General features: G+C 38.7%; 1 protein-coding gene and 2 pseudogenes across 2 annotated transcripts; all 3 read left to right on the top strand.

Annotated features, from left to right (window-relative positions):
- Window positions 1-2953: 2953 nt before the first annotated feature.
- Window positions 2954-13455, top strand: LOC145494766 (uncharacterized). Of its 2 annotated transcripts, XM_081474336.1 has the most exons (6): window positions 2954-3908; window positions 7976-8141; window positions 8864-9130; window positions 10386-10690; window positions 11356-11643; window positions 12325-13455. In XM_081474336.1, exons 1-6 carry the CDS (start codon window positions 3883-3885, stop codon window positions 12530-12532), a joined length of 1260 nt encoding a protein of 419 aa, XP_081330462.1. In that variant the 5' UTR covers window positions 2954-3882; the 3' UTR covers window positions 12533-13455. The 2 variants fall into 2 exon arrangements, with proteins under 2 accessions (XP_081330462.1, XP_081330461.1); XM_081474335.1 differs by lacking the exon at window positions 12325-13455 and having other exon boundaries at window positions 11356-12313.
- A 133-nt stretch (window positions 13456-13588) lies between these two features.
- On the top strand, window positions 13589-18641 carry LOC145494733 (protein fem-1 homolog B pseudogene; annotated as a pseudogene).
- On the top strand, window positions 18635-24228 carry LOC145494732 (protein fem-1 homolog B pseudogene; annotated as a pseudogene).
- The last annotated feature ends 2347 nt before the right edge of the window (window positions 24229-26575 follow it).

Genomic DNA, 26575 nt, shown 5'->3' with positions numbered 1-26575 from the left:
AATCATTGGTAAACATGTTTTTTTTTTTTTTCGTGACACAATCGGTTACCATGGCAGCAGTATGACCTGGTAAGAAAACCCGTAATTACAGCTTATAATTCAAAAACGGCAAGCTGAAATTTTTTATATCAGTCAAACTTTGATAAGCAGGATGAGACGTAACTTTTGGCAAAGTTTTAAAAAAGTTCTGTTCTAAAAAAGTTCCATTCGCACACATTCAAACCTACTGAAACCTTTCAGTACACGTATTTCTCTTCTTGTCACGCCCCCGGTGTGGCGAAGGGCTTCATCAAAGGGGAAGCCCTCAGACTTCTTAGAACTAAATCTTCAAAAGCATTTTTGGAGAAAGCATTAATAATTTCAAGTCGCGATTACGCGACAGAGGCTATCCAAACAACATAGTTGAAAAGACCCTCGCAGAAGTCAAATTCTTAGAAAATACGCGCTACGGGAAAAACAGAAGGTGCGAAAAATCATATTGCTTTTCGTCACAAAATAAAACCCATTAGTGCCAAATCTCCAAAAGATTTTAATGAGCAAATGGCATATCATTGAGAAACAACCCCTGCTTCGAGGGATTTTTCGGGAACCACCCATTATCTCTCACAAAAGAGGCAGATCTCTAAAAGATATACTCGTTAGAGCAAAACTATAAAGGTCAAACTAATTATACACAACATCACGAAACCCGCAGGAGTCGTGTCAGGCCTGTCACACTTTTAACCACATCATAGGGTTCAGAGCCACCTTAAATTTTCAAAACTTAAGGTGGCTCTGAATCCTACATACAGATTATCTTCCAAGCTGCCAGGATTATAGTCACGGCGTAATATAAACAACCCACGATACACTAGTATGATTTTTTTTTTTTTAATTTTTGCTTGATCGAAAAATAATCGATGCGAATGGAAAGAGTACCTTTGGTGATGTGACCAAGTTCCACCACGAAATCTTGCATAGAAGTGAAGGGGGCTCGTTGATTAAAGAACACTGACATTTGTAATTTTCTTGTTATCTACGCTTTTTGCAAACCACGGTGATCGGATAAATCTTTAAAGGCTGGCTCAGAAAAAGCACCCAAAAAATCACACCAAAAAAAAAAAAAAATGTAAAACCCAACATACCACAACGGCTAATTTTGTTATTCCCCTACACATTTCACCGCCTCTTTGCGACCAGTCCGTCATAAAATTACAACTCAAGAAGCTCAAAAACCAGCTGTTAAATTTTCTTTCCATTTCCGCCGGAAATAGGGGAAAAAGGGAGGGGTGGCGAATGGTGAATGCGAGACTTTGCGAGACGACGAGATACGCGTTTTTCTTTGCGAGCCCGAGACATTTTGATTTCTTCAATTGCGAGACCGAGACTTTAAAGTGTTTTAAATGCGAACTCAAGACGTTCAGGTTCTAAGATGTTGTGATGTCATTTAACTTTACTAAAAAAAAAAAATAAACAAATCGGTACTTCGCGACTTTCTTAGCCTTGAAAAAAATCGAGACTGCGAGACCCGTAAAATTCGGCGAAAATTTTGCGAGACTCATGGTTTTTGAAGGACCATTCGCCACCCCTAGAGGGTGTTTCTCATTTTCAAGCACGCTCGACCTTGCTCGGTCTAGGCCGTGCGGTTAATAAGTATTCGCAGGAGCCCATGACATGGGCTCCTGGTACTCGTAAATTTTTCGAAGACTGCCCAACAGACTCGTGCTTTTAAATACTTATTAAATCCAAATTGCACTCGAAATCATTACCTATACATACAAATTGGCGTCAGTTTTTTATGCGTCTATCCTGTCAAGGCTGTAATTGACAATGAATTTCATCATAACATTCCCCTCATGGAGCCTCGTGCTGAGGTCTGTTGTGTTAGGCTGAATTTTAATATATCAAAATTGGTCCATTTTTTTATAAGACATGAATTATCGTATAAATTGTAGATCATGTGTCTGTCCGCTTATTGACCATGAAAATTAGTCAATGAGGGGGCGAAAAGTTCTGCAGCTATTGTAAACAAGGCACACTGCTGCGCTGCTCACTATCTATCACAGAGAAGATAGTAAGTAGCGTAGCCAATCAGAGAACGGCATTCGTGATAGAACACTAGTAGATTCATACTAAAACATATTAGTAGAATTCTACTTGAACAGTAATTCAAATGCTGCAATCTGATTGGCTGAGCCATTGCACACAATCAGCCAATTAGTGTTCAGTGGCTTGGTGTGGTCGATAAAATTTCAACGTTTTCTCTTTTCTCCGAAGATTTGATAGAACCTTTAAAAACAACTAGTGAGACAATCTCAGATAGTGCAGAGCGCAATTGATAGCTCTGGCACGGTAGTCCCATAAGTACTCACCCATGCTCGGTTCACTTCCGGTTTGTGTCTACCTTGGTAGTCTGCTAGGGCGTTTCCCCATTGCAGTGTTTCAAGGTTGTATTTTCATTCAAGGTCCAAAAATTACGTACAAATTGATTACTCCTGGTGTTTTACGTTGATTTTCGTTCATTTTCAATTCAATAATACGTTGAAGCAGCAAACGTGACAATTTAGCTCTTCACGCCAACTTTGTAACTTGATACTTTTGTTTTCCTCGCAAAGGCATGTAATATGAAACCCTTGTTTTCTCTAACACACGGAAGATGTGCTTGTTTTTTGGAGATAAATGAAAGAACGTTAAATATCTGATATAGTGATGAAGAAACGAAACAGAAACGATGTTTTACTAAAAATGCAAATTTTTACCTATGAACACGAACTAATTTAATTATCAGATAGTCACGAAACACCACTTTCTTTTTCTGTTGCCACTTTTGTTGTTAACAATAAAACAATTCAAAATTAACACACAACGATATTGATGGCTCAGAAGCGTTTCAACGAAAAGTATTGAAAATAAACAGCGCTACTTGGCCGATATGAATGAGTCTCCTCAAAGACTGATCAAATTAATATCCGCTTTTCATTAGGTGCCATGGAGTCTGTAGCAATATTTGAGCACTTTCCTGGTTTCTTTTGTTACAAATTTACAATTTGCGGAGTATTAAAGCCACTAACTTGGGAACTTTCTGGTCTCTCTTACAGACACGATTAAGGCAAGAAATAAACAAGCTGCTAAGGAGAAGCGATACATTTGAACCCTGAGAAGCACACTATTGTAGATTGAAAACAGCAGATGATATTTATTGAACCGACCTGTGTGTAATTCTAAAAGCTACGCAGCCACAGTAACGTTTCACTTTTGCAATAAAAAGGGACAATTGGCGCTACCTGAAAAATAACTGCCGTCCTTGGTCACATGACATGACATTTAAAATACCGCGTGGAAAGATAGCGTATAACACTAACGATGCTAGAACGCATGCGTCTTACATGTTGAGTTCTACCATAAGGAGAACCACTCAACATTTGTACGTGATTCCGTATGCAATGTATCCTCCACCTAATATGGAATCATTATTTGAAGCAAATTTCAGTCAGAGTTCTACTAAAACAATTAGATTATTCGCTCTCGATTTTTATGAGGTGATAGTTGATTCGGCCTTCGGCGTCATCAACTATCACCTCATAGAAATCTCGAGCTCATAATCTTATTGTTAAATAGTGGTATAAAGTAGCCTACGTGTAGCCGTACCCACCCCCCGAGGAAAAACGTTTTCCTCGGGGGGTGGGTACGGCTACACGTAGGCTAGGTATAAAGGCACTATCGCCCCGTTGGCCGTTCTGCAATCTCGATGCACTATTGCGTGACAAGCCGAGAAACTATTGAAGGCCTGGGGAGAGCAAAGTGATATTCTTGTCACGCGGTTGCATGAACTAGACAACTGGTTGTAGAGCGATGTAGAGCTTATAAATTTCGGGGGCATTTTCGAAGAGTAATCGTGCGGCCATGGCTTCAGTGACATTAACTAACCGGTAAGTTAATCTGTTGGTTTCAAAGTGTTCAAAGTAAGAGGTAAGATGGTAAATTTTCGAAAATTTACTTCGATGCAATTCCATTATTATCGCTGCAGATGAAAGAGATGTCCATAAAGCTTTGAGATGAAAGAGGTTTCAATGTACACTTTTTCTTGCTAACTTTATTACACGTGTGAGTAGTTTCGCTAGAAGTTTCTCAAAGTTTAAGCAGCGAAATTAGGATTAATGCATGCGCAATCCATGTGCATTAGTCATTTATTAAAGGGCAATTTCGAACTATTGTTTGTCTCCCCTGAGAGTTCCTATTGCCGGAGTTGACTGTAATTTTGGAATTAGGGGTTTATTTGTGAAGGAAACTATAAATCAGGAGATTTAAAGACTGACCCCCAAATCCATGACCAGTAACATCAATGATTAATCAATGGATAATCATTAATTAATAGGCTGATTATAAGTCATTGATTATTGTTGATGATTAATAAGTAATCAATGACTAATTGATGACAAAGAGGCCAAAACCTTTTGAGACTTATAAATCATTCATTGATGTCATTGATTGATTGATGCTCTGTTACTTATTGAGTACTAGAAGAAAGCTTTCAGCACTCTGTTTGCCAAAAATAAGTTCACAGCTTTTGTAAGGTTCAAAACGTAATTATTATGCAAAAATCTCAGATACAAAAATTTAAGCTGCACAGCTGTAACAAATTGTTTCATTATAACTGACTTCCTTGTTATAAATCCTTGTTATAAATTTTTCACCAGGGGTCCATTTAATAAAACTTTTACACTTGTAATCTTCAAGTCGGACCATTGTATTTTTACAAGCACAGACAAAAATGAGTTAAATAAAAATTGTTACAAGTCAAGGTTACAAGTGTCTGACTTATAATTTCAGGCATGGTGCTACACATGTAATAGAAGGTGAGAAGCAATTATTTTATTAAGACTTTTACAAGGAGTCGGACGAGTTTTATAAACCTGTGAGCCAGCGAGCCATGCGAGCCAAAGGGCAAGCCATGCGAGCCATGCGAGTCATGCAAACCTTAGTAAAAATGTTAAGACTTTTTATTTGTTACATTTACATTCACATGAGAACAAGAACAAGGGCAACGGAACAAGATGAATAAGATCGCAATATTAAATTCTTGCAATATTAAATTCTAAGGGAAGGGACAACCACATGCAGCAGTCAGCCAACCAACAAAGTTTTGGTAACTCTGATTCACTAAAGAGCGAACCTGTTAAAATTACTCGATTCACTCACCATTCTTGACGCCAATACAGGGAGTTGCCCTGAAGTACTGTTCTCTTTTTTCTTGAATGATTTTCAACGTTTCTCTCAGAAAATTTCTTTACTTTAGTCCTGAACCTTAATAAATTTTTGACGCATCGTTTTTATTTTTTGCGGATCCTGGGTGATTTGAATACACAAAATTTTCTCCAAACAACAAAAATATGAAACAAAGAAAAAATTCATCACACTCAGGGTAGCCATTACTATGACGCAAGACTTGGCACGATGTGCAGATGTTTAGAGCATTTTTCATATTTGCCGCACCAGCAATAGTTCTGGTAACCGAAGCGACATTAGGATTTTCTTTTGGGAATATTCAATTGTAGGCACTTTTGTAGCTAAATTTTTATTTAAAATTAATTTCCCAGGCCCGGAAAAAGAGAGTACCCTAGGAGTGAGGTTGTACCGTTTATACTCATCCCCAGGGTCATCTCCGCTTTCAAGATGGCACGCGAGCAGTTTATAGCGATAGTTTAGTGATAGTCGGGTGCGAGATCTATGTTTCTTGGTGAAAAGTTGACGACCTCCCAGACCAGTTGAAGAAAAAAAAAATACTCGCATAAATGGCTCGCATGACTCGCATGGCTCACACCGTGGCTCGCAGATTTAGCAGACCCGAGTCACACTTGTAAATCACAAGTGCAAAATGTAAGTCGCATGTCACTTGTAAACATTGAGTATGACTTCTGAGAAACATAAATTGGAGAGTGTAAACATAACGTCCTCTAGTGAAGAGGAACTTGATGAACTCCTGAGACTTCAAGTTATCTGCCAATCTAGGAATTTTTAAGAAAGAGGGCTTTTCAACATCGAAAATCCAAGGGAATTTTGAAAGAAGTTTCGTCTCCCTGTGGTTGCCTTCATCCACGCATTTGAATTTTAAATAGGCCCACAGATTTTGAAGTTTGAAACAGAGATTTTAAAATTTGTTAGTACAGTGAAACCTCTATTAAGCGGACATCCTCAGGACCTTCCCAAGTGTCTGCTTAATAGATTGTTTTCACGTGACGTCATCACTTTCTAAAGTCCAAAACTAAAGAGCCACCAAAGTTTTTACCCTCATCAGGCATAAGAGGTGGTATGTTTACATATCTGTTTACAATTTTAAAGCTCAATAGCGTATTTCGTTTGGAAACCAGAGCATTTTGAATTTCAGGGTTATGAGGGTGCGTGATGTCAAGGCTACGATTGAGTTTGTTGAACAACATACTTATCTCATGATTTTGAACCATTTTAGAAGATAGAGCATTAGGAAAAGTGCTTATGTAAATGCTTGTTTGTTCAGTACTGATAATCAGTTGGTTCCAGATGTTCATACACTATTTTCTGGCTGCCATATTGGTGTACCACAGATGTATACCAACATGGCATTTTCATACTGGGCTCTGTAAATTTCTGCAAAACATTTCGACGAATATCTGAAGTTTGGGGAAATGCACAGGCCTAAAACTTGGAGAAGTGTCTTATTTAGTTACCTTCTGTAACATTACAATTTCTTAGCTTTTTCCACTGGATGGTTTTCAGGGAAAATGATCTATGGAGGGTGTCCGCTTAAGGCCTATAACAATTACACAATGTTTGTGAACAGCTGACATTCAACGGTTCCTCTGTACTGTAATAAAGTTTCAGGTTGTTAATGAAGCTATCCAGAGTTCGAGTTCATCAGCTTTCATTACCTGCATTAATTTGCAATAATGCCCTTTCAATACAGCAGCATAATATGAGTACATTTAATCAACTATTTAATCAACTATCTCAAGGACATAATCCAATGCCACATTAATTGTCAATTCAGTCCAGTGTCTGCTTAATAGAGATTTTTAACAGTATAAATTAGCCAAATACAATTTATTTTAGTGTCTGCATCTGCTTTATAGAGGGTGTCCGCTTAAGTGGGGGTCCGCTTAATAGAGGTTTCACTGTAGTAGTTTTGCTGATTTACGATGTTACATAGTGTTTTGCAATGAAATTAGCTGAACTTTACAAGCTTGTAAACATCAATAATATATATCATATGCTTCTCAAATTTAGGAGTTGTGCATTTTGAAAAGTGTACTTAAAAAATTTAGTTGGAGAAAAGCTCACAGAGAGAAATTAGCAAACTGACCTAGCCTGAGTTCAAACTAACCTAGTTTGAAACAAATTGACTTCAAGAACAAATTGACCTACAACAGATAATTATATGTATTACTTTTTTCCCAAGAGGGCATGGTATCAAATCCTGTGACCTGATTGGTTCTTAGCACTGTCTGTATTTTCCTATCTCTGCCCAAGGTCACGGTAACATATGCACGATGTGTGAGTGGGAAAGGTCAACATTGGTAAAAGCTATTGTGAGAGAGAGAGGAAATAATAAATATAAGTTATTAGGGAGCTTTGGATTGGATTACGAGTATGAGATTGAGTATGAGTACAATTTTTGTTGTTCAAACCAGTGACGTTTCCAGAGCCCTCACTCTTCATGTTGGTTTTAGGCAGAGAGGGGATCTCATGGAATGAGATGGGTATGTGTTGTGATGATGTGAAGCCTGAAAACTAGAATTGAAAAGTCGTACTCATACTCGATCTTGTACTCATACTCAAATCTAAAGTCCCCTACTAGCTGGCTTAGGGTCAGTCTGTATAGTGAAAAACTGTGACCTCAGACTTGAAAATGCTGCCCTACTACCTCGGCCAACATTTTCAAGACCTTGGCAAATAGCATGTATATATATACCCAAGTAATCCCATGGGGTTATATTACCCATTAATTAATATTATTTTACAGGGAACTAAAGAACAAGGCAACTGGTCTAGACATTCGTGTACCACAGTATGAACATATTTCTGGACCATTTGGGGGAGCAGTCATGTATCATGTGATTGTGGTGACACAGCTGTTCTATTTTAAAACACCTAATAAACATAAAGAGTCAGATGTTGTACAGTTTATGGTAAGTGTTAAAAACTGACATACTCATACCCAACTACAGTCAAACCTCTCCACAATGGCAACCTTGGGAACAGAGGAAAGTGGCCATTGAAGAGAGGTGGCTGTTATGGGGAGGTAGGGGTGTAATATCACACCTGTACATGTATGTATTTTGGGGGGTTGCAGCATTTTTATCTTTAAAAGATGCTCATTGTAGCATGTCAATACATAATACAATTAAAGTATATCTGTTTCAATGAAACAGAAACCAAACAGAGACAGAGACCAACAACGCACAATATGAATCAATAATTATTTTTGTTGCCTTTTACAAATGATAATTATAATATAAAGGAATTAGACTTTTGTATGCACCGTTCATTAGTCATTGATGAACTGGCCGCTGTTGAGAGGTCATTTTGGCAGTTGAGATGTGCTTTAGTGGCTGTTGCAGTTGTGGAGAGGTGGCTGTTGTGGAGAGGTTAAAATAAGAGTGAATGTATGAATGTGTGAATGTATCCACAGAACAAAAAAGTGGCCATTGTAGAGAGGGGACCGTCAGTGGAGGTTTCACTGTATGTTCCACACCTAGTTTACATTGTAGCCGAATTTCACACCTATCACACCGTAGATCCTGTATCATAGATTCTGCATTTTGTTGATTGTAGACGGCATGCGGTTGATTGTGGATTGCATTATAAACAGTTTGCATCATAACATTTGTGTTCTGTAATATCTTGGCAGATTCCACAGAGATATGAGGTGTTTGAAGAGTTATGTAATAAACTATCTCAGAAGTTTCCAAGTGTTGTGTTTGATCCACCCCCAAAGAAGGCATTCTTAGTTAATGATACTGTGATTAGCGAACGCCGCCAATACATGGAGGAAGTACTTCAAAAAATAGCCAAGACTCCTAAACTGGCCTGCAGTTCACTGGTTCTTGAGTTTCTTGGTGCAAAAAGAGGACATAAGGAAATCAATCGCCTAGAGGAAACTCAATCAAATATTAAGGTACATGTATTTCGTCAAGGCTGATATTATCCAAAGAAAGTGAAATTGAAGGTCTAACCCAGTGCAGGGCAGGTGACTCTACTCACTTAACAGGAAGGCTGCTGTCACAGCAGTGTGATTAACAAACTTGCTAACACCAAAGCCTGATTCAGAGTGAATTATGATTTGAAGAACTTGTTGTCCAAAAGAATGCAATTAAAGCTAATCTGAGATTTAATGTTATTTAAGTTTTTATTTTGGTCATTCAGAACAATTCTCACTGCTTATGTTAAGTTACAGTTTTAAATTATTGAGTGCTTAACATGTTGGAGAGAAGAAATGAGGCAAATTATGTATACCACATTAAACTGTTTATTTGTAGCTTCTAAGAAGAATTTGCCATTGGCTCTAAATAATCCAGAATAAGCTTAACTTTAAACAACTGCCTCAAACAACTGGTCTCCTATTAAGGGATCTGGTTGCCTACCCTGTACTGAACTGAAATGAGAGAAAATCTAAAATCGTTTGGGTAAAGTTACACCTCAATTATTAGCCTTGCATTGGAGGTTTGGGTTTGTGCACTAACCTGAAAACATAAGTATTTTGGGTTTCCAGTAATCACTTGCAGTGTCCTCCACCAAGAGGTATCCATGGTTACCAGTGAATCTGACTACTTTGTAATGCTAAGGGTAAATTGTGCTTTTGAATCACAGGCTCCCCAGCCAGAAGGTGTAGCTAAATATGAGTTGCTTTTTGCACTGCTGTGCACTGAAGAGCCATATAGTTCTGTTGAATCCTGTTCCTTGGGATTGGAACAATGTTATTTACGTGTAACCTTTAATCAAGGAAGAGATAAACCTAAAGTGCTTACTAAGCTTGCTCTCTACTTTGTTGTGCAAAGAGTCGTGCTATGGGTAATGTGAAGTTGAGTCACAGGCATCCCAGTCATGAGGTGTAACTGAATATTCTTAGTTGCTTTGTGCACTGATGAGCCATCTTGCTCTGTTGAATTGTGTTCCTTTGGATTGGGACAAACCTATTTTTATTTATTGAGGAAAGAGATGAACCTAAATTCTTAATATGCCGATAGTTTAATTCAAATATTGTGTTAAATATAGCTATTGCCTAGGGCGAAACAATCCACAATTGTGCACTATTTGTCAAGAAATGAAGCAATAACCAAGTTACAAACAACTGTATCAGATAATCCTGAAGTTTATGAATGTGATTCATCAAATGACAAGTCAGTACTATTTGTTATGATACACATTCATAGGAGGAAGACTCCACAGGAAAGACAGATGCCCAGCAAGAGATAGTGGAAGATGTAGACTTGTTTGCAAGCTCTGATGATAAAGATGGTCAATATGAAGACAATGAAGAGGAAGAAGAGCTGCTGGCTGCTGCCAAATCCTCTGCTGTACCTCTACCCACGTCAAACGTCAAAGGCTTCTCAATCTTCAGGACGGACCATAACGAGGACGATGATGATGCAGACATCAACAATCTTTTTATACCTGCTGGAGCGGATGAAAGAAAGAAAATTGACATCGATGTAGAAGACAATTCAAAGCTTCTTGAGTGAGTAAAAACGCTGTTTGTTCGTTTTTTTCGTTTTCTGTTTAATAAAATTGTAAAAAGTGATGTCAAATTATTGTCTTTCTCCAATAACTCTGCAGTGAAACGAGAGCAAATCATTTTCATACTTAATATCATCAGAGGCAGACAAGAATCAGGAAGATAGCGAGAGATGCCGTCGAACGACCTTGAACTGCAAAAGAATTCCATACAAACCAAACACGAATAGTCGTACGCTCTAACAAAACGAAAACAAAAACATCTATGCTAATTAAGATCAGAAATCCAAGCATCGTCACGGTCTTGATTTTGAGTTTGAGAGGTAGCTCCTCAGTCCCAGCCTCAGTTAATTCTTGTTGAATTTATACATATAGTTATCATCCTAAAACATGCTGATGATATCTCCATGCCTTCAGTTTTTCTCTCTCCAAACTGTTTGAGCTTGAGCCTCTATCCCTCACTCAAGTGCATCACTTGAATACTCCAATATCGTTATATTAAAATTCTAACTTGGCTCCGAGGCCGTTATTCATTTCTCGTCCTCGATGTAATTTCTTTTGTCAGGCTTTTGTTTTATTCTCCGAAGCCTTGGAGCTAAGTTAGAATTTTAATATATCAAAAATGGCCTATTGGTAACCGTTTATATCGCACTTTTATTTTTTTAACAGAATTGAAGATGACTTGGACAAACTTCTGACTGTAAAATCCAAGCCTCAGAAGCCGCCTAAACCGACAACGAAGCCTATGCCGAAGCCTCGCCTCAAACCCAAACCTGATCTCAAGCCAAAGCCGACTCCTAAGCCAAGGTTTGTCGAGGCAGGTGTTGGGGAGGATGAACTGTTCGGAGGAGCTGCTGGCGCTGGAAAGAACAAAAACATAACACCTTCAGTAAAAGAGAGGGTACCCGCGAGTGGAGATCAAGACTTGTTTGATCAAGCAAGGAAATCTTCTTTCAGGTTCGTTACGTTGATTGCACTTCACTTGACAAGAATAGTGAAAAAAATAGTGAATACGGTGTGCGTAGAATTGAGCCTGTTGTTACGGTTTCCGGATCGTGCTGTCCGGATTCGTGTCCTAGTTGGGATCATTGTGTTGTGTTGTGGGGCGAGACATTATACTCTTACATTGCCTCTTTCTACCGAGGTAGTAGATCGCAACCGGAGAATTTAAACGGGATAATCTTACAACGGAACAACGTCCCATCCCGCCTTGGAGGAACAATACTAAACCGCGACCACTTGGCCCAATGCAGACTTTTAATTACCTTTGACCATTCCCCTACTCCCCTCCCCCCACTCCCTGCTATGACCACCTTTCATAGACAGCCACCTAAGCGACCGCGGCCACTCTTAGCGTTGATGTTCTGTTGTTCTTACCACCGCTAAAGCGACCACTTGATGCATGATCCGGTTTCACAACTAACGCAAGCTGGAAGGAGTATATAGAGATAATTTAGAAAGGGAAATTTATAAGGACTAAAATCTGGCCATCCTGCGAGATGCACTCTGATCTGTTTATGAGGTTGTCCCACATGTCTGTAGTACTAAGAAAGGTGTTGACACTCCATCAAAGTGGATATCAGTCAGTTTGTTGTCTTGTATAATTACTAATTTCACACTTACTCAATACCACCCTAGAACGTCATCCCACGAGGAGGAAACGTTAGACGATATTTTCAACACGCCGTCACGACCAGCTTTTACAACGACAGAGGACGATGATGATTTGTTTAAACAAACATCAGCAGTGGAAGAGAGCAGCATTCAGGACATGAGTGCAGATGATATAGCAAGTTACATTCAGCAAAACACACCTGACTCAAATGTCAAGCTTGATTTGTTTTAGAAAATTGATAAGAAATTTTACATCTACCAATGCTTTAAAAATGCCTGTGGGCTTGAACACAATGCCATGTCAGCGCTGCTGGATGAAAAGCCGCCATCTTAAATTTTAAAATGCCAAGTAGATCCGGGAACAAGGTTTCAAACTTTAGGTGAAATTTGACGGAGGCAGGAAGCTCTTTTTATTACTGTGTGATGTTTAGTACGCTTCTTTGCTGATTTACGTCATCAATAAGTGGACTAAAACCTTGCTTGCACGTTCTTACCTTGGCTATCGATTATTGTACTTTGCTCTTTTTGTGGTGAAGATTCACAAGACATCTCTGTACGTGACTTGTCTTAGTCACGCATGAAGTGTGCGTGACTCTGACTGTAGGATTTAGCGCCTTTCGGTTTAGACCTGCTAGGGGTTAATGTGGTGTGACGCATTTCATGGCAGGCATATTGTGGGCACTCCATAGCAGACCTTCTGGCGATGAATAGCTTCGTCATAGAAGGTTGGTTATTGAGCTCTCTTTTTTAGTGGTCACGTGTTGCTTTTCATTATAACATAAATAGATGGGCAAGTAATCTCTCTCAATTTCTTGAAAACAGTAAAAATGGAATCTGAAGAGTAAAGAAATCGCAGCTGCAAATCAAAATTAAATGTGTAGGTGAATAACACATTTCCTAATAGAGAAATACATGTAGCTCATTTAGGATCAAAGTGACTGAACAAACATTGCTTCTTTTTGGGGGCGAAGATAGACAGAAACCTGTCAGGGGGATTATAATTCCAGGTTTATATACAGTAAACAAATCCCTCAGTTTCCTTGATGAATTTTAAACTTAAAAATAATTAAAATACACTAAAATTTTCAGTGACTTTTAGATCCAAACATAGAATATCGAAGAATGTTTTTATTAGGTGATAAGATCTATTCTTTTAGCGCTGTGAAACCATTTTAGACAATATCTATAGTGTGGTAAAAAACATAAGATTTTAGTAATGAAAAAAATATTTATTAAAAATTCCTAAAGGATTTGTATGATGTGGTTTATGTAATGCATCACTGATGCTGTAGCTGGATCATATAGAAACACTTCTTACTTGACTCCTGAATACCTTTATAAAAAGAACATTGACTATTGTTTGACATCAAATTTTAATTCTTGCATCGCATAAGTACTTCATGATTATGGCGTGGGCATTGTCTTTTATCTTACAGGGACATCCAACGTGCGTTTTCTCTCGAATTCATCAAAACGCTGTTTTAGGTTGTCTAGAGTGCTTTTTGAAGGTCAGTATTGCTTGATTGATTTTAGCCTGCCCTATAACATTTTTATCCTTGGGACATTCTAGGGAAACTTTTTTTCTGTCCGTTTCCCGAAAACATGGCAGCTGTTGCTTTTTCACATTTATATCGAGAAATCTGTAGGTCTTGTAGATGAGGTATATACGAGCTAGCAGCAATATTTTGACAACAAAAAAGACGAAACTGGTCTACACTTAAATAAATATGAAAATAACTGTACCGTGACAACTGAGTTTGCTGAGAATTTAAATTTCAAATTTTGTGAAGGTTATGTCCACGCAGTCATCTGTAGCTGTTTCTTAAATAAACGACTGAGTGAGCATTATTCAGCGAAATATACAAGCATAGCTCAGTAAAATCTCAAGTTTTTCAGAAAGCTGCTGAGTAGTATGGGTGAAAACCTATCAAAAAGTAAATACACTAATCCTGTAGCTATATTGTACGAAGCTGCTCGGGATGGTGCGGTTGTTGTACTTGGTGATGTTCTTCAGCGGATGAGCATCAGTGAAAGAAGCACCGCTTTAGAAACGAAAACAAAAGATGGCGACCAAATCACCACTCTCTTAATCATCGCCGCTCGCAATGGAAACCTGGATTCTGTGAAGACGCTTCTAAGATACAAAACAGACATCGAAGCTCGAGGAACTGTAAAAGTTCACGACCAAGTTATTCAGGGTTGTACAGCTTTGTGGGCTGCCGCTGCGAGTGGACATCTTGATGTTGTTAAATTGTTAATCGAGCGAAACGCGGATGTCGACGCCAGAACATTGACAAACTCGACTCCTTTGAAGGCAGCGGCTTACATTGGACGCCTTGATATTGTAAGTTGTTTGGTTGAAAATGGGGCCGATGTCAATGCAGGTAACAATTTTGGGCATACCCCATTGATGACAGCATGCTACAACGGCCACATATACGTTGTCACCTATCTTAACGAACGTGGGGCAAATATGGATCTTCAAGACAAACAAGGCAACACCGTCCTGCACTATGCTGTTGAAACGGGCCACTTTGAGATTGCCAATGAACTGCTCGCTCTTGGGGTGTCCCAGTTGCCAAATATTCAACGTTTAACACCGCTTCTTTTAGCCAGTACTAAGTGTAAGATTGACATTGTGGAGTATTTTATAAACAGGCCAGAATGTACAAAGGAACAGAGAATTGAAGGACTCGAGCTTCTCGGTGCCACTATTGCCAATGACCCTGATGTTTGTGACATTAAGAAAGCATTTTACTACGTGAAACGTGGCATGGAAGAAAGGGTTCAAGACAAATCGTGTCCCCTTCTTAAAAAGCAAATGGAACCTCTTGAAGTTTATCAGAATAGAAAAGAGAGTCGAACCCTTGAAGAACTTGCTCTGTTAGAAGGTGATGATCACGCCATCCACATGGAGGGTCTTATAATCAGAGAGAGAATCCTTGGAACTGATAATACAGAACTTCGCCATCCAATCAGATACCGTGGTGCAGTTTTTGCTGACTCAGAGAACTACGAACTAACCATTGGTTTGTGGGAACATGCAATGGAGATAGGCCAACGTTGTAATGTGTCAGTCACAGAAGATTTAGAAATGATGGCAGACTTATTTGGCGAAATGGTGCGCAAGGAAGCGCTTTTGAGATCAGAGTGTGTAGAAGGAGTGTTTGAAAGACTGGTTATAGAATATGAGAGACAAACAGAAAAGTTGATGTCCAGTACAGCGAAACTGGAGGAACATGAAGCCAATTTGCTTAAAGAGGAACTAGAAAAACTGATTTACTGTGCTCTGTATCTATTAATGATATACACCAAAGTCCAAGTTCCAGAAAGGAAGGAGACCACAGGCATTTTTGACTTTCTGCAAAGATTTCTTCGTTTAAACCCTCGCACTCATGATGGAAATACACTTTTACACTTGGCTACTTGGTATAAAACCGAAATTAAAGAGAAACACGTGCGCCTTGTATGCAAGCTTCCTTGTGTTCAGACCATGAAGCTTATTTTGCATGCAGGCTGTAATGTGAACGCCACTAACACCAAAGGAAACAGTCCCCTTCATTTAGCTGTGACTTTTAGGCCCTGTACCGAAAATCTTCAGCTGTTAATGGATGTGTTGAAGATATTGTTTGATGGAGGAATCCACGAAGACCTGGTCAACAGTGAAGGCAAAACAGCTATGGATATCGCTGAAACTGATGAAGCACGCAGGATCCTTTCTGTGAAGAGCAGACTGAGGTTGAAATGCATTGCTGCCAGAGTTGTAAGAAAGTCTGGATTATCTTACGTTGGGACAGTTCCTAAGACTCTTGAAATATTTATTAGCACACATTAGGCTTTTTTAGCTAAGACAATTTACTTTATGAGACTTTGGCAGACTTGAGAGGATCAATGCTGGCCAGAGGATAACACAATAATATCACAATTATATTAATGACCGTCTTAATATAAGGTGTTTAATCATCCGACGTACTTAACGTTCACAGTTGGCTGAATCAGTCCAGACTAAAAGAAGAAATATGTCAGACGCATGAATTGCAACAGTGAAAGAATTGGAGACTAGAACTCAGTCTCAGATGTGCTGAGCCATTACTCTATTTCGTGCATATACACGGCCTCCTTTGTAAGGAAAGAGTGAAAAAAAAAAAAAACAAAAACAAAAACGGGGGCTTAGTCGGGACAAACCATATGGCTGCTGCTCTTTCCAGAATTAGCAAAACAAATGGAAAGAACACAAGTCACACGAGATAACAATTTCCCTTGAAAGTCAGTCTTATAATTGTCATTCTTTTCTAGTTACAACAGGTTAATGTAATCGATAATTATGGCCAATTTAGATCACTCTGCCTTAATATATGTAGTTTACTCAAGATTTACTAAAATTATTCCCCTATTATAATGATGTTGTAAGTATTATCAACAAAGATCAGCGAGATAAACCAGTCCTTTGGTTTCGTTAATTTTTATTATCACTTTCTTGCGTCTTGTGCAGTCAGAGAATCGGGACCTCTCAGTCACATTATTGTGTAAAGGAACAAAGGTGCATATTTTTTTCTCTCAGCGATTTTTTTTTGGTCGACATATACCCCTTACTAACCGAGTTCGAGGTCCGTACTGTAAGTTAATGACCGAGATTTTTTCCCCATCGATTTATGGCTCAAGCGCGAAGCACGCGGGCCATAAATCGAAGGGGAAAAAACGAGGATCCGGAACTTACAGTACGGACCGAGAAGACGAGGTTAGTAAGATATTTATTGTATCTCTACTGTGAGCCTGCGGGGTTCGGAACGAATTCTATTTACACGGAATGGCTTCAAATATCTGACATGCCTCGAAAGCAAAACGAACCAATTTAAAATCGTTTCTAAGTCCTAAACACACTTTAATACACAATTTACAGTAAAAGAAAGTTTTAAACTTTTACTTGCTATAAAAGTTAAGAACACTTGGCGATAAATCAAGGAACAGTTTGGCAAAAAAACAACTTTAAGTTTAGCGGGCCGTACAGGAGAATACGGCCCGCTAAATTGACCAATCACAGCGCGTACTAACTGAGAGATATAATGACAAAACTTATAGTTTATCATATATTTTACAATAACTGCATAGATTCGAGCGCGCTCATTAGCTAATTTTCATTGTCAATAAGCGGACAGACAATAATAATCTATGCGGTGCGTCAACGAGCGAGAGCGGACAATTTGACAATTTGTAATCGTAAAAAAACAAATTGACGTCAGTTTTTCATGCGTCTGTCATGTTATTGACAAGAATTTCGTTATAACATTGCCAAAGTAGTCTGCGGATTTACTCGGCTATCGCCTCGTAGATCCACAGCTACTTTGACAATGTTATGACGAAATTCATGATCAACAATAGGACAGACGCATGAAAAACTGATGACAATTTGTTAATCTCAGTTCGCTCGCGCACGGTTGGTCTAATCGCGTCACGTGACTGGATATTCCCCAGATAAAACTGAGGAATATCCGAGTGGCATTTCCCCAAGATTCAAAACGGCTCGTGTTGCGGAAAATAATTGAAGGCTAATGAATATAATAGCCTCCATTTGGCGCGAAAATATGCTCGGATATTTGTCCTTGGTCATTATCTGTTCCTCAAAGCTCACAGTTTATTCGAAGTACGGCTCTCGGAAAACTGTCCGCTTCTCGGAACAGATATAGACTACGAGTAGTCCTTCTTTCGTTTAGGCCGTCGTGCGTGACGCGAAAGAAAACCGCGAGAAAAAAATGGCCGCGCGAAATCCTGGAGGCGATTTTAAGCGATTTTGTTCTCGGAAAAATGTCGGAGCACATTTTTGCGCCAAATGGAGGTCATTGTTTATTCATTGTCAATAAACATTGGTCGGTGTATCAAATTGGAACGTGTCCGCCAATCATCACCGATCATTACCAATCAAGGCTTTTTTTGTTCAGTTAGAGTGGTGAGAAAAGATTGGCAAATTTTCAAGAGGTAATTTTGCAGTCAGTCAGTCAGTCAGTCCTTCCTTCCTTCCTTCCTTCCTTCCTTCCTTCCTTCCTTCCTTCCTTCCTTCCTTCCTTCCTTCCGTCCTTCCTTCCTTCCTTCCTTCCTTCCTTCCTTCCTTCCTTCCTTCCTTCCTTCCTTCAATCATTCATTCAATCATTCATTCAATCATTCACTCAATCATTCACTCAATCATTCATTCAATCATTCATTCAATCATTCATTCAATCATTCATTCAATCATTCATTCAATCATTCATTCAATCATTCATTCATTCATTCATTCATTCAATCATTCATTCAATCATTCATTCAATCATTCATCCATCCATCCATCCATCCAGTCGGTCAGTCGGTCGGTCATTCATTCTGAGGCTACGAGAGGTCGGACTGTACCGTTAGCAGAAAAACGTGCTTTAGTGGACGCGGTTTACCATTCACCAATACCTTTGAGTTTTAGTCTGCCCGACCGTAAAGTTTTCAACATAAACGGAATGTCTAGAAAGGTAGTGTAAAGTTACCAGCTGGTGTATCCAAGAGGAAATGTTGTGAACAATCAATCTCGTTCGCACAGGTGACTAATCACAGCGGTTACTCTATTTACTTATGTAATGAAACTATTATCGAACTTAGACCCATTCGCAGAATTAAACCGGAACCAGATTTTTCACCTCTACGAGAAACGCGTGGGTTGTGGGGACTAGGTTGGTTACGTTATTTACCTTTAAGCTTTCCCTGCATTCTGTCAGTTTCAACCCTGATACCTGGCTAGTCAGCTCATTCTGGAATTTTCCAAGCGTTTCGAGTACATTATGTGTAAATGGAACACGCCAAATCACATTCGAAATTTCCTTCCCTGATTTTTGCATACCATGTTCCCGAAACGTAAGCAAAACTGTTCTAAATGTTGAACAACGTGGAGCTATGGGTAATTTGAAAGTACTCGCGCGCGCCATGCCTAACTTCCATGCAACTTCCTGTTTTCCCCAGAAAAGCCGGATGATATAAAATACCAAGGATTGCCGGAAGGAATCGTGCGTTACTTGACAGAGAAAAGAAGCCGATTGTTTAAATTAAATGCGCCGCCTTTGTAGTTTAAAATAGATTTGCATCCAGACATCAGAACATCTCATAATTCACACTGTAACGATCAGTTTGTTGGTCTTATAGATCACATACATACAAGCTAGAGGCAGTATTTTGATAGAAAGAAAATGTAACTGGTCTATACTTAAATAGATATAAAAATATCAGTATCGCGACAACTGAATTTACTGACAGCTAAGGTTGTGACCTCGCAGTGGTCTCAGTAGCTTTCTCTTAAACAATCGACAGTAAGCATTATTCACAACAAAACAAGCATAGCTCAGTAGCATCTCAAGTTTCTCACAAATCTGCCGTGTAGTATGAGTGAAAAACGATCAAAAAGTGAATATACGGATCCTGTTGCTATAGTTTATGAAGCTGCTCGGGATGGTGCGGTTGTTGTACTTAGTGATGTTCTTCAGCGGATGAGCATCAGTGAAAGAAGCACCGCTTTAGAAACGAAAACAAAAGATGGCGATCAAATCACCACTCCCTTAATCATCGCCGCTCGCAATGGAAACCTGGATTCTGTCAAGATGCTTCTAAGATACAAAGCAGACATCGAAGCTCGAGGAACTGTGAAAGTTGACGTAGAAGTTATCGAGGGTTGTACACCTTTGTGGGCTGCTGCTGCCACTGGACATCTTGATGTTGTGAAACTGTTAATCGAGCGAAACGCAGACGTCGACGGAAGAACTTTGAAAAACTCGACTCCTTTAAGGGCAGCTGCTTACGATGGACACCTTGATATTGTAAGTTGTTTGATTGAAAATGGGGCCGATGTTAATGCTCGTACCAATTTTGATAGTACCCCCCTGATGGTGGCATGCCGCAACGGCCATATGAACGTTGTCACCTATCTTCTCGAACGTGGGGCAAATATGGAGCTTCAAGACAAACGAGGCAACACCGTTCTGCACTATGCTGCTGAAAGGGGACACTTTGAGATTGCCAATGAACTGCTCGCTCTTGGGGCGTCGCAGTTGAAAAATATTCAACGGTTAACACCACTTCTTTTAGCGTGTACTAAGTGTAAGATTAACATGGTGGAGTATTTTATAAACAGGCCAGAATGTACAAAGGAACAGAGAATTGAAGGACTCGAGCTTCTTGGTGCCACTATTGCTAATGAACCTAAAGTTTATGACATCGAGAAAGCATTTTCATACATGAAGCGTGGCATGGAAGAAAGGGTTCAAGAAAAATCGTGCCCCCTTCTTAAAAAGCAAATGGAACCTCTTGAAGTTTATCAGAATAGAAAAGAGAGTCAAACCCTTGAAGAACTTGTTCTGTTAGAAGGTGATGATCATGCCATCCACATGGAGGGTCTTATAATCAGAGAGAGAATCCTTGGAACTGATAATACAGAACTTCGCGATCCAATTAGATACCGTGGTGCGGTTCTTGCTGACTCAGAGAACTATGAACTATGCTTTAGTTTGTGGGACCATGCAATGGAGATAGGTCAGCGTTCTAATGTGTTAGTCAGAGAAGAGTTAGAAATGATGGCAGACTTATTTGGCGAAATGGTGCACATGAAAGCGCTTTTGAGATCAGAGTGTGTAGAAGGAGTGTTTGAAAGACTGGTTATAGAATATGAGAGACAAACAGAAAAGTTGATGTCCAGTACAACGAAACTGGAGGAACATGAAGCCAATTTGCTTAAAGAGGAACTAGAAAAACTGATTTATTGTGCTCTGTATTTATTAATGATATACACCAAAGTCCAAGTTCCAGAACGTAAGGAGACCACAGGCATTTTTGACTTGCTGCAAAGATTTCTTCGTTTAAACCCTCGCACTCGTGATGGAAATACACTTTTACACTTGGCTGCTTGGTATAAAACCGAAATTAAAGAGGAATGCTTGCGCCTTGTACGCAAGCTTCCTTGTGTTGAGACCATGAAGCTTATTATGCATGCAGGCTGTAATGTGAACGCCATTAACACCAAAGGAAACAGTCCTCTTCATTTAGCTGTGACTTTTAAGCCCTGTACCGAAAATCTTCAGCTCTTAATGGATGAGTTGGAGATATTGTTTGATGGAGGAATCCACGAAGACCTGGTCAACAATGAAGGGAAAACAGCTATGGATATCGCTGAAACTGATGAAGCACGCAGGATCCTTTCTGTGAAGAGCAGACTGAGGTTGAAATGCATTGCTGCAAGAGCTATAAGAAAGTCTGGATTATCTTACTTTGGGACAGTTCCTAAGACTCTTGAAAGATTTATTAGCACACATTAAGCTATTTTAGCTAAGACAATTTACTTTCTGAGACTTTGGCAGACTTGAGAGGATCAATGCTGGCCACAATAATATCACAATTATAATAATGATTTTGCGGCCAATTTAAGTGCTTTTATTCAGCTTTCGGATCATAGGGTTTTGTGATTTTTATGTTAAAGAAAGGGGTGACTAATGTTGATACTGGGACCAGAGCAGTTTTCACGTGAGTGTCACATTTACTTTGGTTTTTCATCATACGCGGTTTGATTGGCTCTAAAACGCTCGCACCATCCAAGTTAGATATTCAATCACAAGTAAAACCAAAACCAATAGTAACTCGCTTTCACAAGTGATCCCGCGCTTCTCGTCAGCGACATGTATTTGATTGAAGTTGTCATGGTTCGTTCCTTTAGGTTGGCCAGTACTCTGGTTTTGATCACGCTACGGCACTTTCCTTGCGAACGAAACACGTTCCTTGCCAATAGTATATTTACGATTTCCCCTTAGCAGCCACTTGTGCGCTATTGGGCTTACTCACGTTTGACCAGCATTGCCGTCACTCGACCTAGTTTTCTACATTAGGTTCAACTTCTGGTAGTATACCTATGAAATAAGAAATGCTGAAAAGATGGTGGAGACTATTTCAAACCACCTTGAGATTTGTTTTATAAGACCTATAAATGAAGATTCTTTGTATCGTATACGGAGTTTTTACCTTGTTTGAGGATTCTGTTTTAACACTGGCTTTGCCTCGTAATTTGTATTTTGAGGGTTAAAACATTAAGTATTCGAATGTCGATTGAATCCTGTCTTCTCTCGACAACACGAGAAGGATCCCAAAACAAGACCATTATATCTCTGTAACCCTCCTAATTAATATTGTGTTAGACTATGCTTAATTATTTGTGAGCAGGGTTTAATTTCTTAATATACCTTGAGTTTAAATAATATATAAATTTAGCCAAGCCTAAAAGCGGTTATTTTTTTCAGTTATTTTTTGGAATGTTGTTACCAATGAAAATAATCCAACATGTCTGTGAGGTAAACTGCGAACGATTTAATAGTTGTAGTCGGACCTAGGATTACATCAGCAGATCGAGGTGTAAGATGGTGACCCCCGATGGTGTGATGATGAAAATAGAGCCATGATTTTAAGGATTTCTGGGAAGCCACCAAAAATCTTGATCACATAACTGAACTGTCTTCTGTGCTTTTTGGTAGCATTTCTTGTTCTTTTCTACCTTATTCAGAAAGACAAGACATTATTATTAATCATTATATTCTCTTTAGTTAACACGGGGACTCCCACACAAAAGAAATTTACACATTTTTTTTGTTGTGGGGTATGATTGAAATGCAGTGGTTACAATACACTCAGTCCCTAAATCTCTACCAAATGAAATCTCGCAAAAATACCAAAATAGTATACACATGTGAAAAGTTGGAAAGTTTTGTTTTCTAATTTGATCCCCAAAGATACAGTTAGCCATCTTCACTTTTGTATGGAGTCTCCTCCTGCTGGAAGGGTTTGCAATAAGCAAAATCACTCTGGCATGAACGGTAAATATAAAATTTTTTGGCTGATCATGATTACTTGCATAGGCTTCTAATAATAATTTTTTTATTCATTTTCAATGTGATTTGTTCTTGTTCTCGACTGAGATTGTGGACTATAGGAACTGTTATTGGGTTCAATTAATTAATGTTGCTATGATTATAATTATGATACCAAGAATTATAAGTAAGCTGTGAGTAAGTTATATTATGTAGATGTATTTTGTCTGCACTACACAACGAAATGCACTAAAAGGTTACATGTATGAGGCATAGCAACATTTGTCAGAAGAGCCCCACATATCCAAGATATGTTTTGACTGACACATCAATTAAAGATAATTTACAGCAAAATGGATCAACAATGCATCAATATCCTACATGCACCAAAGCTGGACATGGGGTTATAAGGCAATCATTTAAACAACAGATTGAAATAATTTATAAATTAGACAACACTATTTGTACAGCACTACTAGACGTTGCAAATGGCAAGGCTGTCTGTAGAATGTCACAAATTTCTCAACCCTTTCTTTCAACAAAAATACTAATCCTGCAACTTTGCTTAAGACCCAGTTCTCCATTTCGTGTTGGCAAAATATTAATTGATGCCATACCCAATGCAGATTATCACAAAATTGATTTAAAAGCACCATAAACCAAACACAATAAATATCATTTTAAAGTCAAAAAAGCAATTATTTAAATTAAGTGTAAATTCTGGGAGAAACATATACTCGGAAAAAAAATCCAACTCCCAGATGGGATTTGAACCCACGACCCTCCGTGATCTAGCTGGATGCTCTAATCACTGAGCTACTGGAGACTCTATGTTGTTGTTATTTCTCCATTAGTATAATTATTTAAATAAACCATGAGTAAATTATCTCTAAGAAAAACTGATTAATTTAACAGGCACTTTAAATAATTAGTTAATGGCTGCGGTCACATCTGGGCTACTAACTATAGTTAAGCCAGGGATAACTATAGTTAGCTATTTCGGTAATGTGAGCACTTCTCTGCTCACTCTAACTATAGTTAGAAAATTTATGCCTCGCTGATCCAAAACAATACAGACTAACTATAGTTATACCCAAGCAAGGTTCATGGGTTAGTCTTAAGTTTACAAACAAACAACCAATCAGAATGTGACAATTCTTTTTGCACGTGCGAGATGAGCATATATAAATATGCAAAATAAAGACCAATAAAAACCGAGCGTGAAGCAAGGGGAAAACCAAAAGCAAAAAACAAAAAATTTACATACAACAAGTTGAACACATGAAGCCTTCAAGCTTTTGTGCAGCCATCCTTGTATTTGCTGCGATGAATTCCACGAATTCCAGACCTTCCTCACAGGGCTGTAATGAACCTCTTATAATTCTGACATCATCCATAGGCTAATTACAACTAACTGTAGTTAACTGCGTGGTGTGACCGCAAAGTTAACCGAAAGCACTAACTACAGTTAGGTATGACGTCACGTAACTTAACACTAACTTAAGTTAAACTTTAGTTACGTCGTAGATGTGACCGCAGCCAATATATGAGTTTCTTAATAATGTAATACAGTGTATCTGTCACAATGTTGCAGCTCTGATATTACTACACACAGGATGGGTTGCAGAACTCACCTTCCAAGTCAGTTTGTTCAATGAAGTTAGTGCAGAAATTATAATCCCATCAAGTTGTCTGTAAATACAGAGAAACCAAACAAAGCATTACAATCTTAAGTAATAAATTATTGAACTTTTTTACATGTATGTACAGTGTATGTTCCATTAATATTGGGGATCTCTCAGAAGCTGCATCCATGAAGAATTAAGAGGCTGTCTCTGTAAGAACCGACCACTGATTTTACTTCGAAAATTTGATTTTTCTCATAAGCTGGTATTTCGAAGCCCTTACCTAGTCAATCACTAAAATGAGTTTTATTTCATTAAAAATTTCAATTGAAGTTTTCTAGGATTGATTGAAGTTCAGTCCGCTTGACACAAGTTTCATGCCCGCTGAAACTGGAAAAATAGCACATATTGCCAGCGCTCTAAAAAAAATAATATTCGCTCAAAAGTCCTAATTATTTTTTTCAACTATAGATATATCATAGCAGTTTGTTTAGCCATGTTGCAATTATAATTCAATGTTGTTCCTTCAACGGTTAAAAGAAGATTTTCTTTGAACCAAACGTGAAAATAGCTCTACTTTGAAGGCACGTTTCAAGAATGTGGCACCTGTTTAAAACTGTTGAACTGTACGGGTCCGCCAATGATCCCAGGACCGCAAATGATCCCGGACCGCAAATGATCCCCAAATTGAACCGCAAATGATCCCGGACCGGAAATGATCCCCATATTGGACCGCAAATTATCCCGATCAAAAAACAAGGAATGGCATGGACTTATATCAGAGGAAGGTGAGAACATGTACAAAAATAATGATCTAAAAAACATATTTTATCATTTTGCAAAAACACTTTCCACAATTGCTGTTTTGTTCTTCGAAGGGTACAGATCGTTTTCACTGTCACGCAATAACAGAAATAATAAATCGAAAACCAACCAATGGAAAAAGCTAAGAAGTTGTGATGTACGCTATAGAAGATAACTAAATAAGACACTTCTCCAAGTTTTAGGCCTGTGCGTTTCCCCAAACGTCAGATATTCGTCGTAAATGTTTTTTAGAAATTTACAGAGTCCAGTAAGAAAACGCCGTGTTGGTGTACATCCGTGGTACACCAATATGGTGGCCGGAATATAGTGTAAACATCTGGAACTTACTTTGGCTTTCTAGGCGACTGACTATCAGTACTAAACAAACAAGCATTTACATAAGCACTTTTCCTGATGCTCTAACTTCTAAAAAGGCTCAAAATCATGAGATAAGTATATATTTTTCAACGAAATCGATCGTAGCCTTGTGTCACGCAAGCTCCATAACTCTGAAATTCAAAATGCTCTGGTTTCCAAACGAAGCACGCTAATTGTAAACAGATATAAATATACCGCCTCTTATGCCTGATGAAGATAAAAACACGTCACGTGAAGACGATCTATTGAATTAGAAGTCTTAGAAAAACACGTACTTGTAAACATTCTCGAAATCCCGGTGGCGATAGTATCAAACATCTATCAAAGAGCTAACTTGTCAAAACGAAGCGCAAGCCTTGGCCTTGCGTGGTCATGAAGTTGAACTTCATAATGATAGCTTGGAATTTTGGCTTCTTAGAATACTCAAGTAGTCATTTCCGAGGAATTAAAGCCAAAATACGACCAAGGAAAAATTATAAAATAAATTTGTTCAAATTTCCAGTGCTACACACTAGGTGTTTTTCAGAGTGATGAAGCGTTGTAGGCTTGTGGGTCTACTCAGGTGACAGCGTCTTCTGTAATAGTTGCTTCATGGTTAGATTTTAGTTTAAAACTTTA

This window comes from Orbicella franksi, chromosome 8, assembly GCF_964199315.1.
Source record: "Orbicella franksi chromosome 8, jaOrbFran1.1, whole genome shotgun sequence".
Lineage (NCBI taxonomy): Eukaryota > Metazoa > Cnidaria > Anthozoa > Scleractinia > Merulinidae > Orbicella > Orbicella franksi.
This window is presented reverse-complemented; position numbering and strand designations above follow the sequence as displayed.

What these genes read in the sequence shown, in the direction of transcription:
- LOC145494766 (XM_081474335.1), top strand. Translation starts at nt 3,883, where the DNA reads ATGGCTTCAGTGACATTAACTAACCG. An exon ending in CAGATGTTGTACAGTTTATG is followed by an intron (nt 8,142 to 8,863) that starts GTAAGTGTTAAA and finishes ATATCTTGGCAG; the next exon opens with ATTCCACAGAGATATGAGGT. An exon ending in AAACTCAATCAAATATTAAG is followed by an intron (nt 9,131 to 10,385) that starts GTACATGTATTT and finishes ACACATTCATAG; the next exon opens with GAGGAAGACTCCACAGGAAA.